The sequence below is a fragment of the Ptychodera flava genome, chromosome 12, assembly GCF_041260155.1.
Source record: "Ptychodera flava strain L36383 chromosome 12, AS_Pfla_20210202, whole genome shotgun sequence".
Lineage (NCBI taxonomy): Eukaryota > Metazoa > Hemichordata > Enteropneusta > Ptychoderidae > Ptychodera > Ptychodera flava.
Window position 1 is genome coordinate 20,426,143 of NC_091939.1, and position 19,857 is coordinate 20,445,999.

The 19,857-nt window shown below is 37.3% G+C and overlaps 1 protein-coding gene across 2 annotated transcripts in view; it reads left to right on the top strand.

Annotated features, from left to right (window-relative positions):
• LOC139145363 (dynein axonemal heavy chain 10-like) overlaps window positions 1-19,857 on the top strand; it is a 66,445-nt gene that overhangs the window by 9,186 nt on the left and 37,402 nt on the right. For both annotated transcript variants that reach the window (XM_070716482.1, XM_070716483.1), the window contains 22 exons: window positions 558-671; window positions 2,200-2,340; window positions 3,939-4,127; window positions 4,478-4,638; window positions 5,395-5,716; window positions 6,203-6,367; window positions 7,853-8,128; window positions 8,686-8,788; window positions 10,572-10,750; window positions 11,419-11,630; window positions 13,250-13,406; window positions 13,950-14,183; window positions 14,941-15,063; window positions 15,298-15,531; window positions 16,131-16,360; window positions 16,550-16,718; window positions 16,992-17,092; window positions 17,233-17,416; window positions 17,863-17,997; window positions 18,598-18,750; window positions 19,106-19,294; window positions 19,597-19,743. In XM_070716482.1, the coding sequence (XP_070572583.1) occupies window positions 558-671; window positions 2,200-2,340; window positions 3,939-4,127; window positions 4,478-4,638; window positions 5,395-5,716; window positions 6,203-6,367; window positions 7,853-8,128; window positions 8,686-8,788; window positions 10,572-10,750; window positions 11,419-11,630; window positions 13,250-13,406; window positions 13,950-14,183; window positions 14,941-15,063; window positions 15,298-15,531; window positions 16,131-16,360; window positions 16,550-16,718; window positions 16,992-17,092; window positions 17,233-17,416; window positions 17,863-17,997; window positions 18,598-18,750; window positions 19,106-19,294; window positions 19,597-19,743 (3,918 nt within the window). The remainder of the gene's footprint in view (window positions 1-557; window positions 672-2,199; window positions 2,341-3,938; window positions 4,128-4,477; window positions 4,639-5,394; window positions 5,717-6,202; window positions 6,368-7,852; window positions 8,129-8,685; window positions 8,789-10,571; window positions 10,751-11,418; window positions 11,631-13,249; window positions 13,407-13,949; window positions 14,184-14,940; window positions 15,064-15,297; window positions 15,532-16,130; window positions 16,361-16,549; window positions 16,719-16,991; window positions 17,093-17,232; window positions 17,417-17,862; window positions 17,998-18,597; window positions 18,751-19,105; window positions 19,295-19,596; window positions 19,744-19,857) is intronic.

Here is a 19,857-nt window from a genome sequence, read left to right on the forward strand (position 1 = left end):
TGTGACCTGTACACCTGAGACCAGAAAAACATCTTCCCGAAGCAAACACTTGGGTATTCCTACGGGGTTCATCTCATAGCTCAGTATTAATTGGATCCCCTAGGATTCTATTGATTTGTAAAATTGTGTAGTGTAGGCCCTGTGTTCTGGAGTCTTGCCATGTGAATATTTGAAGATGTCCCTTTTTTTGCCATTCTCAATGCTGTTTATGGTCAGAGTCTATCATTAATTTTGTGGAAGCATCATGTACTGAAAGGGAAATGTCAGTTCGCCTTCAAGAGACTTAAATTTTACCATTGATGAAGATTAAGGCTAACATACAGTTGTGATCATTATCATTAGAAATATATCTCACCTTAGACCATATCTAACAGATTACAGATTATAAACAATTTTAATTTATTTATACAATACCTGTATCAGCCCTAAAAATTGGTGATGTCAATTCTTACAGTTTTCTTATGTCATTTCATGACAGCCACTCATCCTGACAATGATATCACTGATTTGACTTTTGAGTTCAGAATTTGAAATGGTCACCCTATTCACATTCACAGACCATGCTATTGGAAGAGCACACCAGAGATCTGCGGCGCACCATGAAACCTGGCTACAAGCGCCTCAATTGGAACTCATTGGGTATTAGCGATTACATCAGCAGATGTGAACAGGTTTGTATGGAGTAGGAAAACGAACCAGTCCTTGTAACTCTAGCCAGAGTCTCGTCTTCTTCCACAACACTTCACTGTGCAGCTTTCACTAACATCATTAGCAAAATTCTGGTGTGGTGGAATTTTTCACCTGCCTAAAAAATATTGAAGTCGATAGTGTACTAACGAGATATTTTGACAGTGAAGGACACCCACTTTATTGCAAATAACTGTAGACCAATCAATAACATGCCTACATAGAGGTGTTTTATCAGCCATTACAGATGTGAATAGGGACATTGCAGCCATAAAATCAATACCTGCTGAGAATCTATAACTAAAATAATGCTGAGTTAGCACGTACAGGACTATAAAAAAGACAGTAGAAAGAAATTTACAACTCACTGTTATGCATCAGCTGTAGCACCCAAGCTATTCACCATTGTCACAGTTTTGCAAGTCATAAGACGAGAAACCACCATAGAGTTACAGAGGATTGGTTCAAGGTTGTAGGGATTGTAACTACCCTGGTAAAGCTCATAAAGTGAATGCCATGTGTTGTGTCAATTTCCTTTTATCACCATGGCAACAATTGCATCATTTTTTCACCCGTCACCGAAACAAAAGATCCAGACATCGTTCAGACTTCGTAATAAAATTCTTTTTTAACACTGCACCTCAGAAATTATCAATTGGCGTGAAATATATATGTCAACAAACTGCAATGTAGTTTGCCTGGATTTTTCATGAAGACATACATCAGCTTGCTGTCGTCACACTACCACATCCTAGATGGGCAAAAACGTGATAGTCTTTCACTGACATTTTTTCCCACTTAAATAAACATTCAATTTATGAGCTTTACTGATCTCAAAAGTAAGAGAGAAGCATTCCCTACTATTTTATGACACAGTGCAGTTCCTTGAGGCTTTTGTAGATCTAGGGACTTTGAGAGGTAAGTATGGCATACTGAAATTCAGTAAGCTAGTCAAAGTAAGTATAATCAATGCATTGTGAATGTGTAAGCTTGGAGAGCATTTGACAACTACCTGATGTACTGCAGCTTAATTGTATGATCTGATTGGTAACTGTTTCATTTCTTCCCGTGTGATATACCAACACAACTGTACCTGCCCAAAGATGTCCATATCTCCATATGTATTCAATTACATGCAGAAAAAAACATACACACAGCACAGATACACACACACACACACAGACACATGACCAAAGATATCCGTATCTCCATATGTATTTAATTACATGCAGAAAAAAAATCATACAGCACAGAAACACACACACACACACACACACATACACACACACAGTTTCAACAGATTTATATACAATGCAGTTCTAACTGCAATGGAAAATTCATCAGTGAGTACTTCTGGCATATGACATATACAACCCTTGCAACCCCTGACAAAGATAATGTCCCTTAACTTTGAGTTGGTGAATTACACAGATTGAGGTACAGGTAGTATCATCGTGTCAGAATAACTTTAACCGTCATTTGTGTACTAGCTTTATGCATTATTTTTGCCAGGCTCTAGGTAAGTTTGAGTCACTGGTGAACCAGATACAGAAAAATGCGCAAGACATTGACCAGAGACTGAAGATCATGGAATATGCAGATCTCTTCAGAGGACCACCAATCAGATTTGCTGATACTTTACCAAGTGCTAAGGTAATATTGTAAAACACTTTGAATAGCCTGCATGCTTTTGTCACTATATTCGGATTTTCATTGCAGTTAGCAGGTTTTAATTTCGCTAAAAAGACATCACAACCATAGTAAGTGTAGGGAAAAGTTAAGATTGGTGCCAGTTTAATGTAGCAACTTGACAGAGTTAGTTATTAAAAAGGATGCTACTAAAAACATGTCTTTTATGAAGTGGATTAATATTTATACCATAATTGACTCGGATTCCATTGATTCTAGTTTTGTACATGTACCAAAGTTCCTGAGTGCTATGAATGTAAACCCTAAAATAGCCAAATGTAATGTGTTATTTATTATAAATACACACATGAAAATCACCAGATTACAGTATGCAAGCCACTATTACGGTAATATATGTATGTGTTTCAAATTTAACCCCTTGACTACCTATGGCGCCGGATATTTCCGGCGCCATGTTGAATTACCATATACCTTGAGTGCCGGAAATATCCGGCACAGTTAAATTGGCGTATTTGCTTCGTTTTTGTCGCTAAAAAATCCCGTAAATTTCGGCGCCAGCACGCAGCGCAACTGAGATTGATGTATTCCGATCTGGCCTGAATGTGATTGCCCCCCCGTACGTCCGAATATGGCCAAAATCCGGAAGCAAATGTCGTAACCCATGATCTCGACCCTGAAAGGTCAAGCTGATCACTGATTGTTTACAGTTTTCAGAAGTACGGACGATCGCGAAGATGTTTATGGTTTTTTTTTAATGAAATGAAATGTTTATTTATTGAAAACAAATGATTTATATGTAAATATGTTCTATTAACAGCAATATTCGTGAATGAAACTAGAGGAAATACAATGTTTTACTATAAGCCAGTGAAATTTTATAGCAGCCATATTATCAATATGACTGGTCACATGACTGGTCATGTGTTTGGTCATGTGATATGTTGTTCCCAAAAATGTATTTTTAAATATTGTGAAATATTTTTGATAAATCATAACCATTTAGATGCATGTTTCTGCAAGGAAGACATAAAGCAGGTGTTTACAAATATAAAATGTGTTGATTTTCAAATACAGAATCATGTCAGATGCTGATGTTTATGGTTTATTTACTCTGCCTTTTGTAAGAAAAATCTTAAATAGGTACATCTATAAATAAAGTAAAGGGTAGTTATTATTACATATATGTAAAGACAATGCCATGAAAATTGCAACTGTATTCAAATTTGCATCATTTTATGGATTCAAAACACGTCCTGATGCTTTAAATATTCATATTCTTTGCCAACTCTGGTCAAATGATGTGTCATGTGATCAGTCACGTGACCTGGAAATACAAACTTTATGTATGAAAAGTGGAAATTTTCATGCTGATTCAGAAAATATATGGTTTATTGGTACTTACTTAATTTTTACTCTAAGCAGTGTTCATGCAATGACCACACACCCAGATTTTATCAATATTTACATAAGGGGCCTGGTATATAGGAATACATTGGCCTTGGTAGTCAAGGGGTTAATGACTTCCACCATGAACAACAAGCTTCTCAAAATTTCTATGCTGTACGTGACATACATCAATTCCAACATTTTCAAATTTGCAGGAATATTTTGAGCACATAGAGAAGGAAAGAGCACACACCTTTGAGACACTCGCTAGAAAGTACAGGGCTATTGGCCCACTGCTGACAAAGATGGAGGGACTTGTGGTGCATACAAACACTGGAAGGTCACCCAGACTGGCGTCATACTATTCCTATTGGGAAAGGAGAGTTTACGACTCACTCACAAAGGTAACATTATAGATTTATGTGATTATATCAAGATGACAGGATGATGTCAAATTTACCTCTTATGTTACATGTTCTTTTATTGGATACAGTACTCTCTATAGATTGTTTTAGGGATACAGTAATATTTTAACACTGGCATATATGTAACAGAGAGCTCAGCTGTGTCTCATAGCTCCTGATTGAACTCTCACATGATTTAAGTCGTTTTGGGGAATGCAAACAGCTTTCTGTATGTGGTGCATTTTGCAATCAAATCTGCCATAACATCTGATCTGTGAAAATGCCTGACAGGGCAATCCCTCTGTAGTCTGAATGTTGAAATAGGATATGTTGCTTTTATATCCCAATAGCTCATCAGTCGGAACCTGGCAGCCTTCAGTGACGCCATAACATCAGAGAAGCCATTGTTCCAAATAGAAGCCATGCTGTCAGCTCCTGAGATCATCCTTTCACCAGCTGCCAATGAGATCTATAAACTTCTGATGCAGTGTGTCAGGGACTGTGTGGAAGGGTAGGTATTTGTGTTGCTTGATGTCCAGATCCAATAAACCTGTGCAGTCTCCATACATACATGTATGTGTACACAATCCCTTTTTAAGCAGATTCATGTAAATGCTAGTAAAATTCCTATTTACCTCTCTATTGCTCCTCATATAATCTCTGTACAGCTGCCTGGCCCTCCTAGTTTTACTTAACTAACACTGTCTTGATACAATCCTCATGTAATGGTTTTACTCTGGAACAGAAGGGATGTGGAATAAAAAGATGCATGGTGTTGTACAGACTCAGTACACCCAAGAGATCACATGATGGCAGCTCAAACAAGCCAATGTATGCACAGATTTCTATGCGTGTTTATGCACATGGTTTTGGTTGTACCACTGTCCATCCGAATTCTGGGTTTGACCCATTCGTATACAACCTCTACATACACCATCATTACATGACAACCTTTACACAGTCACTGCACAACCTCAAAATACACCTCGTACAACCTGTCAACAACCCCCATACATTGTCAGGTGCTAGATGATTAATTCTCATACAATTTGCACACAACTGTCAAACAAATTGTTTACAAATTTCACGCTGCAGATTTATTATTGTGTGCATCATAGAGTCCAGAACTTACAGATCATTAATTTCTTTATTTAGTTTCTTGTTTAGTGTTCTTGTATTGAATGTTACTCATTTCATGAATTTGATGTAAAAGTTAAAACTGAATGATTGAATAATACAAAATGATTTTCTCATCTTTCCATGCCAGAACCAAGAACTTCGTGAGGTGGATGCACGGTACATGCATTGAAACACCTCCGCAGAATGTAGAAGGAGAAGATGAACCAATCATACTGAGTTTCTTCAAGGACATCTCATCCAACCCAGCCATCGTTGACATGGTGGTAGGGCTGTCCAGCAACATACAGAAGACGCTGTCAACTCTCACCAAGTACCTCAACAAGTGGAAGAGGTACAGGCCACTGTGGAAACTGGACAAGACCATCATGCTGGATAAGTTTGCACAGAAGAAGCCCTCTTGTGTCTCCTACGATGAGAAATTGCAGTTCTACAGCAATCTTGCAGTTGAGGTTTGTACTTTATTTTCATGATTGTTACCCCTGCATGCAATTCATCATGTATTCAGAATTTTGGAAGCAAAACTTTCTAGAGCTTTGCATACCTAGTGAGAGTGGTAGAATCATACTTTCTGAATGCATATTACTGCAAAAATATGTTTTGGAATTGACTACCCGGTACAACTGAATAACGGAATAACAAAAGTTATGGATAGCAAATGGATATGAAAATTTACATATGTTTGATTCAGTTTATAGAGAATACATGAAATAGTCTGTTACAGTGAAGACTGAAGTTGATCTATAGCTGTCTTTCAAGCCTCTTACCCTTTTTGTTGAACTTTATAATGTTAAAGAGAAAACTACTGAATTTTTCTCAAAAGTTTTAAATTCATAGATGTATAATATTAGTGTTTTTCAGTATTTAGCCACAACAAGAAACAGACTATCATCAGTTACTGCTGAAAAATGACATTTTTACTCTTTTCAATCCTGTAGGTTGGCAACCAACCTATGATCAAGGACCAAGAGTGCATCAGATTGGAGCTGTCACCCTTGGCCAAGACAGTTCAAGATCATGCCAAGAAGTGGGTTGAATCCCTCGGCCAACTTCTCAATGAGTCTGCCAAGGAAGAATTGTTTGGCTTGAGAGGTGAACTCGAGGTAGGACTTTGTAAATTATGTGTTGTACTGTTATGAAGTTTTCTTGCATTATATTAATGAAAGAATTATATAGGGTTTCTGAATGTACTACAGGTTTATGACAATGTTCGACAGAAGAAAGACATTTTTCTTGGAAATGAAATGTACAGTGCAATCACCACATTGCTCATTTGCTTGTAAAAATGTTAATTTGTTGCAATGTCAGCTAAGCAATGTGAAAATTTAATTGCTGCACTCAGATGAATTTCAATCTATGATACAAAACACTTGAATCATGGCACTATCTTCAGTTTCATAAATATGTATCTCTTGCAATCCTTCATGCTTCATTCTTCTCACAATGCATTGTGACATTCAAACCAAAGGAGTTGGAGGTCAACATCAAAGAAAGACTGCCTCCTATTGACCAAACTCAGGCAGCTGTCCAGGTGATGAGTTCATATGACCCCTGACCTCTGTCATCCATCAGCATTCAGTCTACATCATCCTCCTGCATATTGACTGTGTATTTTCCCTTAACAAGCATGCGTCGTGCTGTGCTTTTAACCATGACAAGAGTATATTTGATTCATTGTTATGATGAACATCTTTTTATCCAGGAATATTACACAAGGCACACGTTTTATCTGTGTTTTGCTTTGTTGACTGCATGTTCAAACACACTTTTTAAGTTTTATCCTGAAAAAATAAATTTTAAAATAGTAAAGTCCGGCAACCTCACCAACTCAAAGCCAATGCCGTGTCCTCTCTTATGTCGTACAGTTCAAGAAACTTTTAATTAATACTATCCAACAGAAATAAATGGAATTAGTATGAGACCCAAGAAATATTCCCGGGCTAGTACATTAGGGCCCATAAAAAATTAAATAAATACAGATAGGAATGAAAGAAGGAAGACGCTGGATAGGGTGTGCTCCTATATTGAATTTACTCTGAACGTATTTATCAGTAGATGTATATATACAACTCAATGTTTCTGCTCTTGAAAAAATGGACTGACGGTGTTCTATAGACTCAGTATACCAAAGAGTTCATGTGATAGCAGTACAAACAAACCCACATGTACAAAAACTTATGGAATACTCATATTTCTAAGAACGTTTTTGCACATGCTTTTGTTTGAACCATAGACTATTCGAAATGGGGGTTTAACTCTTTATGTAGTTCATTGTATTTCAGTGTGGTTTGTCTTCATGAAAATCATTTGTAAATGAATTATGGTTTTATACTTTGAAAAGCAATACATGTGTAAATTAATCAGTACTTTACCATCTTAAAAGTTATCATTCCTAGGAGACACTGCATGGTGTTCATTCTACCCAGATGTTCCTCTGGATGATCCCCAATGTCACATATGATTTGCTATTGCAGATCATATCAAAATCCCAAGACACTGATGGCTATACACGTAACCGCAAAATTAATGATAAAATACATCCACACAGTATTTTACAATCAGGTATTCCCTTTTTTGGTCATTTTCAGCAACTCACTCAGGATCTGAAGAAGACGCCAGACACTCTTGAAGACCTGAAGTTTGTACTGAGGGTGATAGCGGACATCAAGGACATGTCACTCAATGTTGAGATGAGATTTGTGGACATTCAGGAGAGATACAGAACACTGGCCATGTACACCATTGAAGTGACCGAGGAAGAGAACACACTATGTCAGAACATCAGACAAATCTGGGAAGACTTGTTCCTTGAATCAAAACATGTTGATGCCAGCCTCATAGTTGTCAAGAAAAAATTCACTGAGGTAGGAGAGATTTCTTTTGTAACTCTTGTTTTCCCTTTTTTGCAAGCTGAAGATTTCAGAATAGAGATTTGCTTTGTGTGGTAACATTGGTAAGTTGATTTTAGCATTTGGTGGCCCTAAACATTTTCAATTTGAATCCCAATATGATTGGCTTATAGTGCTCATCATTAAATACTCCAGTATTTACTCCATTTGTGGTCAGGTAGAAATTTAAATCTGCTTGCCTAAGCAAAAATAAGATTGTGGTCTCTGATACTTGATCACTGTATTTTACCAACCTCATATTTTGTTTTAGGTCATGTTGGAAGAGAAATTTGCAACATATAGAATAACATAAAGCTTGTTACATAATCAGTTGTTTTGTCATATCTTTAATATAAGGAAAAAGTTTACCCAGGGCATTACAAGAAATATAATAAAAATAAATAAACAAATAAATAATAATCATAATTATAGTATTACAGGTATGATTTTAACAGTTATTGCATTTCAGAAAACAAAGAGTACCTACCAACTAGGAGTAACTCATTCTGTATTTTGTATTACTGTATTTGCAGATCACACAAGATCAAATCAAAGACTTTGGCTCAGAGCTGTCCACCTTCCAAGAGAAATTCAAAATGGAAGGGCCTGGAGCAGTGGGTGCTGATCTTGACAAAGGTAAGGCCACTGCTTTCCACGAAAGCAATAACCATTTATACCGTTTTCTTGTTCTTGGATACCTGTGTAATATTTTATAAGGTAATCAGGTGATTGAATTTGTGTGACTAGAGAAGCAATAACATATAAATTAATTATTCAAAAATGATTTGTATGGCTTTTTCATGTGTATAACCATTTTAAGGGCTAGTGTAAGTTGGTGTCTCACTTTAATAGTCAGCTGACACAGAGAACACAACTACCAATACAGCGCGGTATGGATACAGATTGGCCCTGTCTTCATGTGCAGAGGCCAAGTTGGTCAGTTTCTTACCAATGGTGCAAGAGTATCATACTTTATCCTGTCCACCCTTAGTTCCCTGTAAGCAAGTCCGCAATCACCATTGCTAACACAGGTTTAGGCCAAAGCATAGTCTGTGGTATATGACACATAGATGTACAGTGTTCTCCCCAGGATCAAGCAAAAGCGTAGCGGCTAATTTGCATAATCATTTGCATATCTTTAATTATATTTGCACAGTGGATATAAGCTTGCACATGCACCCACGCATTCATGTACACTCACAACAAAATGCAATGGTAACACACAAGTATGCAATTTGAACATCATGGAAACTCTTTATTACACTTAAATAAATCATCACAGTAGAAGATTCAAACAGTAACAGCAAGTTCAGATTGAAAGTAAGAATGGTTCGTCTGATTGGAGTTTCATTAATACATATATTGCTAATAAAATTGTCAAAAATTGCCAACAAAGAGGAAAATTCATAAGTTTAAGCTTTACACAATTCAAATGTAATTGAGTTTTTATATCATTTTTGAACGACAAACACCGCGAATAATGTTTCATCACGGGGATCAATTTCAACCAGCCCCCCCCCCCCCCCCCCTAACTACCACTGCCACTGAACATCGTCGTTCAATTATTGATTTTAAAAATACCACCAAGATGATCACAAGACATGAACTAAGTACGACTAGAATCACTCGAAAATCAGGTGTAAATCTTTCAGAGAACGTGTCAGAGTGGAACCACACGCGACGCCAGGATCAATGTCAACGCGTTATAAACACGTCCGCCAACATGGCCGCCGCCATATTGGAATTTATGCAATGTGAACTCGATTGCGATCGTGATCGTACTCGGACAAAAAAAAAAATTATCGTTGTAAAATCATAATCAACCTCACTAGTCAACTGCTTCTTTTGTTTCTTTTGCGGTCCATTTCGTTGATCAAAGCATGGAATGTGATCAAAGGCCCCGCTAGTGCTACACCGCCTAACTCTGTGAATACTTGTCCTCGATGTATACCGACTAAAGGTCTTTGTTGGTCGTAATAGTCGTAGAATGAAAACTTGTGAACAACCCAGCCGATTCTTCTATTGTTTTAACGTTCCTCTCAACACTTACGGACAAGTTATCGGACGCATACCATACTTCACACCTCTCACCAGGTTGAAAGTTGCAGTGAGCGCTATGTGTAGACAATGCATGCAACAGCTGGTAGCTACGCAGAGCGCTAGCCCACACGCCAACGTGTGAACTAAAGGATGGCGGGAATATTTTAAAGCGTAGCGGGAGAATCAAAGCGTAGCGGGAGAGGCGAAAGCGTAGCGGGACCGCTACGCTAAAATGGCCTGGGGAGAACACTGGATGTATATTTGCCAGTGTTGTGGTTTCATTTCCATAATTCTGAACGAATATAAAATACTTCCAATTAATATTGACCAGTATGAGAGCAATATCATTGACAATAGCTTTCTAATTTTTGATACACAGGTCTGGAGCTGCTGGCCAGTTACCAGAAGGAGTTAGCGGACTATGAACGTGACAGGCAGGAACTTGCCAATGCTGAGAAACTGTTTGACCTGCCCATTACAATGTATCCTGATCTACTGGCTGTGCAGAAAGAAATGAAAGGACTTGAGCAGATCTATTCCATTTACAAAGCACAGAAGGTGAGTTCATTGGTTGTGATGAGTGTTCTTAGAAGTGCTGAGTCTCAGCATGTATAGTACAGTGCCCTTGCTGTTTCATGTAAGATTCGTTTGAGAAGACTATAAAAAATCTATACTAGGGCTTGTATAATGGGGAAATTTGAAAAAGTAAACCCATCGATAATGTTATTAAAATGCATGAAAATAACCACTATGTGTAATGAGAAGTCCACATTTTTCAAAATATACAATTAAATTGTGTTTGTTACAAAGTCTATTAGGGTCTTAAAAAATGCCATGAAATTCTGTCATAAAATGTATTTTGTTTGCAAGGGTATACGTTTGTTTTTAGGATACATTTTATCAGTCAGTTAAAATGTCAAAAAGTCTCTATCAAAAAGTCTCTTTGAGTGCATTTTGTCTTCAGTACAGAAGAACTCATACACGGTTTTTTGACCAAAAGAGAGAAAGAGCTTGTTTACAAGAAAAGATAATACCTGACTATGTAAAACTCTCATAACCCTCACACCACAAAGATTTGGTCCAGCCCCATTGTTTTCATTGGTGAATGTGGACCCTTGTACCAGCAAATGGGGTGAACAGGGTCAACTGATGTAGATGATACTGCTCTGCTGTCATTCATGATTAAAAATCTGTGATGACCCTTTCTTGTCATATTTTTACTTTAGGCTGCCAGAGAAGAGTGGGCGCAGACACTGTGGGCCAATCTAAACGTGACCCAGCTACAGGACGGCATCGATGGGTTCATCAAACAGCTAAAGAAACTACCCAGGGAAATGAAGAGCACACCATCAGCTCATTTCCTGGAAAGTAAACTCAAAGAATTCAAAGAATCACTGCCCTTACTCTTGGACTTGAAGAATGAGGCTCTCAGAGAACGGTATGCATCATACACATATACATTACTTCAACAATTACTACTTTCCTGAGTTCAACAAGGTTGTACCCATTCTTGATCATCAAATGTGAAATAATATTCCTTTGAAATCATAGATAAGAACAATCATTGTTTTCAAGTAATGATAGGAAAAACATGGAGTCGTCTCTGTGACAAAATTGTGTCAGGAAAAATATTCAGCATTCGTATAAAAGCAAAAATGTCTGAAATTAGAGAACCTGAAGTATTATGTTACATAGGGGCGACGTCAAAAGTTCAATGTAGGATAAAAAACTTAATTCCTTAGTTTCCCCCCAAACCCCCCCCCCCCCACCCCCCTAGAAACTTAATTGACTTATATTGAACCTGTTGCCAGGCTCTATCTAATAGATGTAAAGCGAAGCTAAGGATCAGTCAATTTAGGGGTGAAATAAAGTAATGCATCGTTAAGGCCCCACTAGCTGTAACTCTTGAAATTTTTGACGTCAAATTATCTACCTATTCTTTCCTCTCTGAAATCTACCCTCTGAAGAGATATGAGCTTTTACTGGCATTAGGAAACCATTCCTTTCAGAAACATTTGACATGTAAATTAAAATTTTATTAACGGTCATTTTGATTTCCTGGCATTTTCAAAATTTGGTAAATTAAAAAGGAATCAGAACATACAATGTCATAGTTGAAAACATTCACCCTTGTGGATTACAGTTTGGACTACGCTGTGCAGTTTATATGAAGATTAAATGCAGATATGCATAGTATCAAGGGTTTTAGCTTTTCTGCATGGGGCTGTGATTTAATGTTTGGGCGAACATTTATCGCAGTGTAATCTTTATCTTGTTCAAAATTGCATATATAGCCCCGGCAGTGTGTACACAGACCTAAATGACTACATTGTCACAAACTTATTTTAGTTTGAAAGTAAAATCATAAAAATAATGCTAAAAGATACAGCTAGTGGGGCTTAAGATTGGGAACACACTTTGTGTTTCATCCAATGTAAATACAACATACTAACAACAAACTTGAAGTTTATCAATGAATGAACAAGAACAACAACAATAAAGTCCAGGTTTCTCCTTCCAGAGGCATAAAAACTATCTCATCTGTCCTGATGGTTGTAACAACTCAGTTCACACTGCTCCATTCAGGCGGACTACACATGCACCAGAAATGTAGCAAGATATAATTAAAAATAAATTCCGAGTGCAACCAGAAACAGTAGAGAAACTACCGTCTATGGTGCAACAGAAGCCAACAGCCTGCATTGTTTACACTAACTAGGCCAGGTGCAGCTCTGCACCGTGTTAAAACAACTCCCTCCGCTGGATTCAACACGAAAGTGTGCATTTCTGCTCTATTTTTTTCAAAATATTCATTCCCCTGGCAATTTTTACCTTAAATCGATTTGTAGGATAGAAACTTTTTTAGGTCAAAACCCCCCACCCCCAAACTAAAAGAATTAAGTTTTTTATCCTTCATTGAACTTTTGATGTTGCCCCTTATCTAATACACATAAATCAGTCAGTCAGTGCATTCTATGAGAATTTCTAGAAATTTCTTTGCATCAGAGAATTTCTTGCTTCCAAAATACAATTGCATCCTATTCTCTCCACTGACAGCCATTGGAAAGAACTGATGGCAAAGACAGGCAAAGACTTTGATATGAATCCAGAGACGCTTACGTTGGAGAAACTCTTTGCTATGGAGCTTCACAACTATGCAGAGACCATTGCTGGTATTGTGAATAGTGCAGCCAAAGAGTTGAGCATTGAAAAGGTAAGGTTTTGAGTGTGAGTTGGCTTTCATGAGCAAGAGACATTGTAAGTTTGGCTTTGTGTTTAATACAGCAACTTTTTATCCCTCTTTCACTGTGCATTGTATATGCCAGGTACACATCTACACGTACGAAGCTGTAAGGGTGAACAACAAAATGGCCACCGATACAAATTGTACGGTGTGCATTGTATGATTCACAACTTATAATAATTAGAATGTTGAAGACATTACTGAAATGTATCACTGTAGACCATTCACTATTTCCGAAGATTTTATACATACTGATTTGTAAAATGTTGAAGTGCCATTGACATTCAAACTGTGGTCTAGTTAATTTATTTTCTGCCAAGTTGTTGAAGCAAACATTGAATTTATAGAAGATTACTTATTTTACTTCCTATTTTAAATAAGTAGTGACAAACAATGCATTTATCCATTGCAAGTAGATATGTGTTTCTTCTCCATTGTGTGCACTTTGCTTAGAGAAGATCATCTTTACATATCCCACACCTGACCTTCACTGTGTGGTACCTATCTTCACAGGGTATCAAGGAAGTGCAGGATACGTGGGACGCCATGAAATTCCAGGTGCAGAGATACATGAAAGGAACTCAAGAGAGGGGCTTTATCCTGGGCTCTGTGGATGAAGTCCTTCAAATATTGGATGACAATGCCATGAATTTACAGTCAATGTCTGCATCTAGGTTTATTGGACCGTTCCTTGGTAATGTGCAGTCCTGGGAAAAGAGTCTCTCACTCATTGCTGAAGTGCTAGAGGTGAGCATTAAAACAGAGTTACTTTTGCTCTTGGTATTTGATGTTTTGTCCTGTCCCTGCATGAGTATAATGCAATATTCATACCAGAGAGAAGCTGATTTACTGATTTAGTATTAAAGGTATACTGTCACCTGTTCCAATTTTGCCACAGTTACCATGGAAAGAGAAAATCTCACCAATCACAGATTTTAAGTGGATGGCTGCTTTTTAAAAACAGCGCCCTCACATGGACATTTTGAATACCTAGGAACGCCCCTTTGACTATATATTAGCATATTTAGATTAAAGGTGACTGTATACCTTTAATTGGATCGAATAAGGAGATAAAGAACTAGGATTAGGATCAAATGTTGAAAAATCACAGGCGGCGTCTTCGTGACAAGAATCAGTGTTTAGAATCATGGAGAATCAATACAAATACTTGGTTTCTGGACAGTAAGAGCTAGATTTTGACTATGCTAACAAGAATTTATTATATAGAAAAGTGATCAAAATAACAGTATGTACAGTAAGTTTTGTGATACTTTAGGTACTGCTGTGTTTCATGATGTAACTAGGTGATCTTTAATAGGAGGAGCCACAATTTTAGAGATAGGCACACTTACTTGATAAAACGATGTATTGAAACATTAATATTGCATTACATTAACTACCAGTAATGTCAAATCCTATATAAGGTTGGAATTCATTCCAATAGACCCATTTACTGCTTTTCCAAAGTCATTCACCAATCATGATCATCATTGTCGTTCCTCAGATCTGGATGGTTGTACAACGCAAATGGATGTACTTGGAGAGTATCTTCATCGGTGGAGATATCCGTTCCCAGCTGCCAGAAGAGGCCAAGAAATTTGATGCAATAGACAAGATGTTCAAAAAGGTATTACAAAACTAACTCAACTTTAGTTCACAACTCATTTCCCTGTAGCCAACTAGTTTCCCACCTTCTTTATCTTTCATGAATCTTTCAAATTCTCATAATTTTTTTTCATTTAGCATATATTATATGGTTAAATTTGGTATGAAGAGGCTTCTAAAGATTAACTTGCTAATGTTGATTATTTTTAATTTTTTTGTTTTACATCAACCATTCTCTTTTTTGTCATTGTCGTAGATTATGCAAGACACCCACAAGAATCCTAAAATCAAAGACGCCTGCCATGAGCCCAACCGACTGCAAGATTTGGAGAATATCAGCGTTGGGCTAGAGAAATGCCAGAAGAGTCTGAATGACTATCTAGACTCCAAACGTAATGCCTTCCCAAGGTTCTTCTTCATTTCTGATGATGAACTGCTCTCCATTCTTGGTAGCAGTGATCCAACTTGTGTACAAGAACACATGATCAAGGTAGGTCAGAATTTTAGATCTGAGATACAAATTCCAATAGAAGTATAGATGTTCATGAGTTTGATAAAATGTTCAATATATCAAATTTCAGGCTATTATGTGGCTTTAATTGTAAGCCAGAAATATGATGATTTACTTTCATGGTTGCATTGTAGTATAGAATTATATGTAACTTTTAATGGAATATTTTAGACCGCCACTCTTGAAGACTTCTTTCTACACAAGTCCTGCAAAACAAGGAAAGACTGACCAAAATAAAAACTTGTTTTAAAACACTTTCAAATTAGCTGCAAGCTTTTGTAGCATTTTCAGATTTTCTTTGCAATCAACAGGTTTTTAATTTAGCTGAAAATGCATCCTAGTAGTAGTAAATACAGGGATAAGTTTAATTAAGGGGCATTTAAAATTAGCAAAGGGACCAAAGTAGCTAAAATTGGGTAAAATAGAACGCTAGCTAAACAGACATTTTTTATTGTAGTATCCATATTATGGAAAAATTTTGTCATTATTTTTTATTAAGACATACTGTCTTCTCAGAAAGAGTAACAAATTGTTCTGTTTACATTCATTTCTTCATCTTTATCACCGTCATTTTGTAGATGTACGACAACATTGCTTCGCTGAGATTTGAAGAGAGTGCCAGTTCTAGTGAACTGAACGCAGCAGCCATGATATCGGCTGAAGGGGAGGTGATGGACTTCAGAAAGAAAATACCAGCTGAGGGCAGGGTAGAGGACTGGATGACAAACGTCTTGAATGAAATGAGGAGAACCAACAGACTCATCACAAAGGAGGCTTTGTTTACATACGGCGGTGATGGCAGAACAAGGTGTGTAATGGATGTTTTTACTGATATTTTACCTATTATTTCCTACACTTTGCTTTAAGCCCACCTTGTAAAATCATCATGTCTGGTAATTGAAAATAAAAGTCCTACATAAGTAACATCAACTTACATGTCTGATCTTGTGAATGTAATTTTTCTCACATTGCCTTTTTTTTGACTCTCTCATGGCAGAGTGGAGTGGATGTACCTGTATCAGGGTATGGTTGTGCTGGCTGGCAACCAGGTCTGGTGGACTTGGGAAGTTGAGGACGTCTTCAACAAGTTCAGGAAAGGAGACAAAGGAGCCATGAAAAATTACGCCAAGAAGATGCACAAACAAATCGATGACCTTGTAGTGCAGGTAAGCAGAAAGGGGAAAAATATTCTTACCTGATCTGATTCATCACAGATTTGAATCAAGTATTGTTACCATTTAATTTATTTTTTAACATGCCGTTATAGTACTGCTGGATAATGATGAAGCAACATATGAATACAAAACTGGAAAACATACATAGAGAAAATATATGTCCCAATAATGGTTATTGGGACTTGTATTTTCCATAATTGTTCAACCATACAATATTCTTCTACTCATGCAAAAAACTCTCCATACTTCCTCAACATCTCTAAGGTGCGATCTCCACTGTCCAAGAATGACCGTATGAAATTCAACACTGTACTCATCATTGATGTACATGCAAGAGACATCATCGATGGATTTGTCAGGGATAGGTAAGTCTGTTTTCTCACAGCTTTCATCCTTGAATTAACCAATTTTGGTCAAATAACTGTGTTTCTTACACCTGTAAAAGAAAAAATGACTATATGAAGTGGCAGACACACTAATATGGAAAATTTCTCTCCCTTACCAGTATCATGGATTCCCGTGAATTTGAATGGGAAAGCCAGTTGAGATTCTACTGGGATAAAGAATCTGATGAACTGATGGTCAAACAGTGTACTGGTTCATTTGGATATGGTTATGAGTACATGGGTTTAAATGGAAGACTTGTCATCACACCGCTCACTGACAGAATCTACCTCACATTAACACAGGTAAGAAAGATGGAAAACACATATTGCATGATGTTCATTCAAATGACAGTCAGTTTGAAACACAAACAAACTCCACTATAAGTGACTTTGTAAATATTTTTTGTGCATTTTCAGACTTTTACTGGTTGTTTACAAATTTTGTATCAAAGTTTCCATTAAAAAAACAGCTGTGAATATCCAAAAAATAACAAAAGATTATTTATGTTCATAAGGCTAAGAATGCCAATAATTATTTTCAATTGTTCATTTGTGAATTTCCAACTGAAAAGTTATGATTTACATAAAGAGCCAGTGTCGAACAATACCATACATGTTACTATCATTGATACCATGGTTGTATGTTACAGATGCTACCTGCAATTGAAATCAGGAAAACATTTTATAATGCCATAAGCATAGCATACATGTAGTTTTAATAGACTAATGGATAGTTATTGTGTAATTAGGCATTGTCCATGCAACTGGGAGGTGCTCCAGCAGGGCCTGCTGGTACTGGCAAGACAGAAACAACCAAGGATTTAAGCAAGGCCCTGGGCTTGCTCTGTGTGGTCACAAACTGTGGTGAGGGTATGGACTATAAGGTAAGTGGCAAGCCCAAATCAGTGATATTTTAAGGTTTTGGCTATTAGTGTTTTTATTAAGGGTTCAGTGTTCAATATCAGTCATCATACAGGACTTTGCCTTGGTTTATCAAGAAAGTCACATTTGAGGAGAGCAGAAATGTCACAGTAGTTCTAAGCTCATCAAGCAGTGTTCTCAAATCTGACAAAAATTGCTAACTACAGAGTTTGTTTCATGTTGAAATTGTCCTCTGGCACAAAATAGTTGTGACTTGGTAATCCCTGTGACTGCTTTGGTGTATTTAAAATCTAATTTATTGTATTGAAGTTCAATTTAAAGGAAACAGGGCAACGAAACATGTCTATCAATACTACATGCCCCTGTTTCTGTAAATTTTGCAAAGAGCTCTGATCATACAATTTGACACTCTAAAGAATGATGAATATAAGACTTAGCTCTCTGTCATTTGAGGTGATTTTTGTCTAAAATTGAACATTTAAATTGATATTAAACATATTTTTTTTAGTTTCTGATGATTTTCCAGATAAAGCTCCTCTTCTGGTCTTTTTGACCACCATTCAATATTGACTCAGCAATCGTTGTGTTTTGGTCTGTTTCAGGCAATCGGTAAGATCTTCTCTGGTCTGTGCCAGTGCGGTGCATGGGGTTGCTTTGATGAGTTCAACCGTATTGATGTCTCTGTATTGTCTGTCATCTCATCACAAATCCAGACCATCAGAAATGCTCTCATCCACCACCTCAAGAAATTCCAGGTGAGTCCATTATCACAAGAGGGTGGCCAGTGTGCCCTCTAACTCAAGAACTCTTCGATTCAGTGTGCAGCAGTTTTGCAAGATGTATCAGTCCATTGTTTGTAATTCTTTGTCAGACAACTTTCGGATTGGAACAACAGGTGCTGTAACATATATTCAGTGGTATTGTATCTTCTAGTACATGTATAGCACAGATTGTTTTTCATCGTGCCCCATACAGTATGTCTATGTGCGGTTCAAAAGAATGTAAAACCATAGCAGTAGGAGAACACTTCTAGTCCCACTTTCTATGTTTTCAGAAACAAAAGCATTCAGAAGGAGAAAAAATTTATTTCTTCTTTTTGTTTTATTTCAGTTTGAAGGTAGTGAGATTGCAATGGATGATCGCATGGGTATATTCATCACCATGAACCCAGGTTATGCTGGCCGTACAGAACTGCCAGAGAGCGTAAAAGCCCTCTTCAGACCGGTGGTGGTAATCGTCCCCGACTTGCAACAGATCTGTGAGATCATGTTGTTCTCAGAAGGCTTCCTTATGGCAAAGGTGAGCATCGGAAGAAAGTGCTTTCAGGATGCTGCCCGTGCAGATGAGTGTGAAATGAATAGTGGTTTGAGAAGACTGAAAGATTATTGACTCAAGGCACTCTCCATGATCCCCGCTCAGAGTCAGGATAATGAAGAGCGCCCTCATGCATCAAATCTCAAAACTCTAAGATGTGAAAAATGTGATGCATGATTGAGATAGGAAAGAAAAGGATTCATACCTATTCTATCATCATAATGTGGTTAAATGCCTTTATCATGTCATTGTGAATATTGAATCACTTTTTCTCTCTTTTCTTGCAGATTCTGGCCAAGAAGATGACAGTACTGTACAAACTGGCCAAAGAACAGTTGTCCAAACAGCACCACTATGACTTTGGTCTACGTGCCTTGAAATCTGTGCTGGTCATGGCTGGTGAACTCAAGAGAGGTGCTGCTGAGCTGCCAGAGGTATGGGCCAGTGTTTTCATCTCATGATGGCAGGCTGTCAAATTCATGAAAGCGATATTTCTGTATTCACAAAACATGTTTGGGCCCATGAATATCAGAACAGAGTGCATGTAC